Raw genomic sequence first — 4,458 nt, 5'->3', positions numbered from 1 at the left:
ACACTGTCAAACAGAAGTAGTGGGGTAGCCTTATTTTTGAAGCATTCTCTGATTACCGGAGACCTGGGTTTGATTCCCCACATGGGTACAGTGTGTGAAACTCATTTCTCGTTTAGTCGTAAAACTAAGCTAACTCGCCCAGACTCTCACTATCAAATATGACGGAAGGGCGATTTAAGGATTTCTTTATTTTCTTCTATATCGCAAAGTTATAGGCGAGGCAAAATAATTTGCGACTTGACAAAACGAACGCACGTCACTCATCACTAACACAAATTATTGGCTATTTTTTTCAAATTCAGTTCAACGGGTAATATTTACATATACAACATACAGTAAACGTGGCCGCTAATGGTGTCTTCGTCATTGTCGAAAATGGCGGACTTTACGATGTAAATAATTATTATGGGTCATTTTCAGAAATTGTGTTTTGCCTAAAAAATGTATGTTATGTCCAGAGGGAGATTATATTTGTCCTAATGATATCCAAAGATAAATAAAACTGAGATTGTTTTGATGATATTTGTTTTCAGTTAAATTTTATGTTTAGTCAGTGCAAAATAGGTGCATTTCCTATGACACAGTAAATAGCTGCAAATGTCCGTTCTCTCTTTGCTAAGCAATATCAACGACCTGGTAGGTGACTGACACTGCTTATTTTGTATGGCATGGAGCCAGCATTTCACCGCCCTCTCTGGCTGAAAAGACGGCGAGGCGCCTCCGTGTATGTATGTGACGTCATCAGCAGTGTGACGTCACTGTCAGTGTACAAATGGCGCCACGTCAGCTGGGTGAACCTCGGCTCAGTATGAGGTCACAGAGTGCAGCGACATGTAAACAAACAGTTTGTTGTTATCTGTTTCACAATACGCGATATTCTCAGAATTACGTCAAGACGGGCGACGTTTACTCACTTCACACTCGCCTTACCTTATCCTGCGTTGATCCACAAAGAATACATCACAAAATGTCTGAAAATAAATTCAACAACTTTTATTTATCTTCCAAAAGAAAAAAGCAAATAACCTGAATCGGCACACACGACTACGTGAGCGGCACACACCACGTCAGTGTCAGTAACGACATGTGCTCCGTCTCGGTCCACACCAGCATTGACTTCAGTGTGCACCTCGTGAAACCCGGAGATCCAACACTTGCAGATATCCCCAGTGTCTCGCCAAGTCAGCCGCTGTCTTCCCGATGTTGTTCCTGGCGTTGACGTCAACCACGTTCAGGTCCAGGATCAGCTTCGCCGTCTCCAGATGTCCCCTACCACAGGCGAAGTGAAGGACGTTGTCACCATCACTGTCCACCAGTGACACATCCGCCCCTCTATTCACCAGGAACTCCACCATGTCTCCTTGTCCATAGTATGCTGCCATCATCACTGGTGTCCTGTTGTAATCTCCTTCTCTATAGTTGATGTCAACGTGGCCCGCTGCCAGGATCCGCTTCACTGTCTCCAGGTCACCGCGGCAGCTGGCGTCGTAGAGGTCGCGGCCTGCTGCTGGTGATGGAGTCGCTGTAACACAAAGTAGACATCATCACCAGACATCTTTGTCTCACATCTACAGTGTTTACATCATGCTGATACGTGACTCGGACATTGCTACATCATATAAACAATTCCATCATGGCTGACAACAATCCACACCGACGGGAATGTCAACATGTGGTTTCTGGAATTAACGATGGCGTGCTCACAACCAGTTAGAGTCAGAAGTTGCAGCATTGTTTTGTGTACGACTTGAGAGTGTTGATGTTTGTTGAACTTTACAAGGTGACAGTGTCAGTACAACTCTTGGTGCTGGGTTTTCCAACCTACTTTGGTAATCAGAGTGTTCTTTCATCACTGGCGCCGGTGGAACCGTCTTGCTGGGTGTCAGATCCTCACTCGCGTCAGTCGTGGAGGCTGAAACAGGGAACACGTTGTTTAGAAGACTATACAAAGCACATAAGCATCTCTGTTTTCGCCTTTCTAGATATGTTTTGCCTTTCAATATTATGTACGATTAAATTCTAAATACATATCTTATGGAAAAAGTATTAACCATATATCATTCAGTTTGATTGAGATAACTTGACAGCAGGAAAAAAAAGTGACACTTCCCAATATTGATTTTTACAGTTTGAAATTCTGTGATCGACAACGTCCATTGATACCGAGTGAGATGCATCCCTCAAGTCAAAATGACCACGGGCAGATACATCGGTGTGGTAAATGCAGGGAGAATTAACAAATGAGGTTCCTGCCTGCTGGGTTTTCCCACCTACCCTGTAGGTCTTGTGTCGTCACTGGCGCTGGTGGGACAGTGTATTTCGGGCTCGGGCCAGTCGAAACTGAAACAGGGAATATTTTAATCAGAAGACTATACATAGTACAAAAATAGTTAAAGTATTATGACTACTGGTTTCCACTTTCCACAATTGTTTTGCCTTTCAATATTATGCATGGATAAAGTCCAACTAATCTGTTATCTGTTACAACAGAGGTATTAAACATGGTTTGATTTTATGGATATTTCATTCCCTAAATATATTTTCACAGTATGATTCAGTAAATTTAAGAAGCTGTCCATTGTGCATTGACTGTGGGATAACAATTGGGATCTCCTTCATAGTTGATATAGTGAACGGTGTAACGAAACAGTCAGTACTTATCGATGGAAGCAGTGTGTTTTGATAAAGGTATCAACAAGTAGCAGTGTGTGGTGGTGAAGATCGAAATGTCCGACATGCTGTGTCAGTATCAATATCAGAAGTAACAAAACTAAAGCATAGTTGCAATTCCATAATTTATTTTCAGATTGACTTGACAGTTGACTTTCAAAACACGTTGCAGACATGCACAAAGATACATTTGGCCGTGTGCTACAGTTGGATGTATTTCAATGCAATGCAGCAGCCCCGAGTAAAAAACACAATACATTTCAAATGAAATGACTGGACACATGTAAGATAATCTCATAAAGTGTCCCGTGTCAGAGGTACATGCCACCATGTCAAGTTTAACATTAAGAGGGTGTACATAACTTGATCAAATACAACAAGTTTCAAGTGAAGCACTGCCTTGTTATGTTTCCCCATACCTTCCATCGCCCCTGTCGGTGACAGACTAAAGACAGTTCTGGGTGTAAACATTGTGTGAAGCAAACACTTGGTTCCTACAACATTCATACTGCTTTACAGCAGTCATACACTATACATTTACACTATTTCATCTAGTTTTATAAGTCAGTTTAAAGCCATAAACTGAGAACTTACCCATTAATAACCTACGTTCTAACCAGAGCGACACCTCACCGCTAGTTTTGAATGCCTTGACTGACGACGCCACGAAGCAGAGCTGCCAGCGATGACGTCATTGTGACGTGTTAGGTTAGGAGCTCGACAATGTTTGGCGCTCGCCTGCTTTGACTGATCAACAACTCTATATGTAAATACTTCAAAACGTCCGATGTTTGGTCTCTAGTTGTTTTAGTTTTATAACAGTAGCATGTTACAACACAGTTCGCGTTACCTGTGGCAGGGTATGTTAATTGTATATTAGCATATCAGATACTTCCCCAAATTGCACTAATTCACCGACTGTTTGTATTGCTTAATTCCTTATTTATTTGTTTAAAAAAACATGTGTCCCCTTTCGAAATAGGTCATATCAGGATATTGGTAGATCCCAAAGGCTTAAGTGTAAATAGGGGTGATCACTCTTTCAAACCATGACATTGGGGTACTTGCATTGAGCTTATACCACTTATATATAACCTTGACAGACAAACTGTTGTTTACTGAGCCTGTTGCCTTAAGTATAAACAGGTATTCCCCACTTCAGTGTAGGTGTGAAATAGAGATACCCAGATGCAGGGCACCCTGCTTACAATGTATGTTGTGCTACGTGTAGACAGACATTCCCCAACTCAGTCAAGGTGTGAAATACAGATCCCCACATACAGTGCACCCTGCTTGTAATGAAAGTTGTACTACGTGTAGACAGCCATTCCCGAACTCAGTCTAGCCCCCTGGATTCCACAGAGACATATATGTCCTTCCACTTCAACCCTCACTTTGAATCCCAATAAAATTCTAAATATATACAGTGCACCCTGGTTATAATGTGTGATGTTCTAATATTCCAAACTCAGTGTAGCTAGCTAGAAACTGTCGATGAAAGACAGTAAATCCCCCAGAATATCACTGATAGGATTAAACCTAGCGTGGACAGTTAAAACTGATATCACTGTTTGGACAGTACAATATAATAATTGGCAATAGATCACCAACAGCTGAAGGTGGATCACCAAACTATCTGGATTTACACTACCCCTTCATTCTCCATTATTCCGGTGAATAATGCAGAAAATCACTCCAGCTGGCATATTTGTACCTCAGCCATGCATCGTTTTTGTGAGCTTTTGTGAACACGTCAACTAATCAAACAGATACATGTACTGACATTAT

General features: G+C 41.7%; 1 protein-coding gene across 1 annotated transcript; it reads right to left on the bottom strand.

The window, feature by feature from the left end:
- Positions 1–1,118: 1,118 nt before the first annotated feature.
- Positions 1,119–3,096, bottom strand: LOC137259683 (cyclin-dependent kinase 4 inhibitor C-like). The gene is made up of 4 exons (XM_067797281.1): positions 3,090–3,096; positions 2,275–2,340; positions 1,826–1,912; positions 1,119–1,522 (listed from the first exon to the last, which is right to left on the bottom strand). Exons 1-4 carry the CDS (start codon positions 3,094–3,096, stop codon positions 1,119–1,121), a joined length of 564 nt encoding a protein of 187 aa, XP_067653382.1.
- Positions 3,097–4,458: the final 1,362 nt, after the last annotated feature.

The sequence above is a fragment of the Haliotis asinina genome, chromosome 13 (genome assembly GCF_037392515.1).
Source record: "Haliotis asinina isolate JCU_RB_2024 chromosome 13, JCU_Hal_asi_v2, whole genome shotgun sequence".
NCBI lineage: Eukaryota > Metazoa > Mollusca > Gastropoda > Lepetellida > Haliotidae > Haliotis > Haliotis asinina.
This window is presented reverse-complemented; position numbering and strand designations above follow the sequence as displayed.

Excerpts from the sequence above, each read along its gene's own strand:
- LOC137259683 (XM_067797281.1), bottom strand. Across the intron at positions 1,913-2,274 it reads GACGACACAAGACCTACAGG|CCTCCACGACTGACGCGAGT; the intron begins GTAGGTGGGAAA and ends TCCCTGTTTCAG. Across the intron at positions 1,523-1,825 it reads AGAACACTCTGATTACCAAA|CGACTCCATCACCAGCAGCA; the intron begins GTAGGTTGGAAA and ends TTTGTGTTACAG.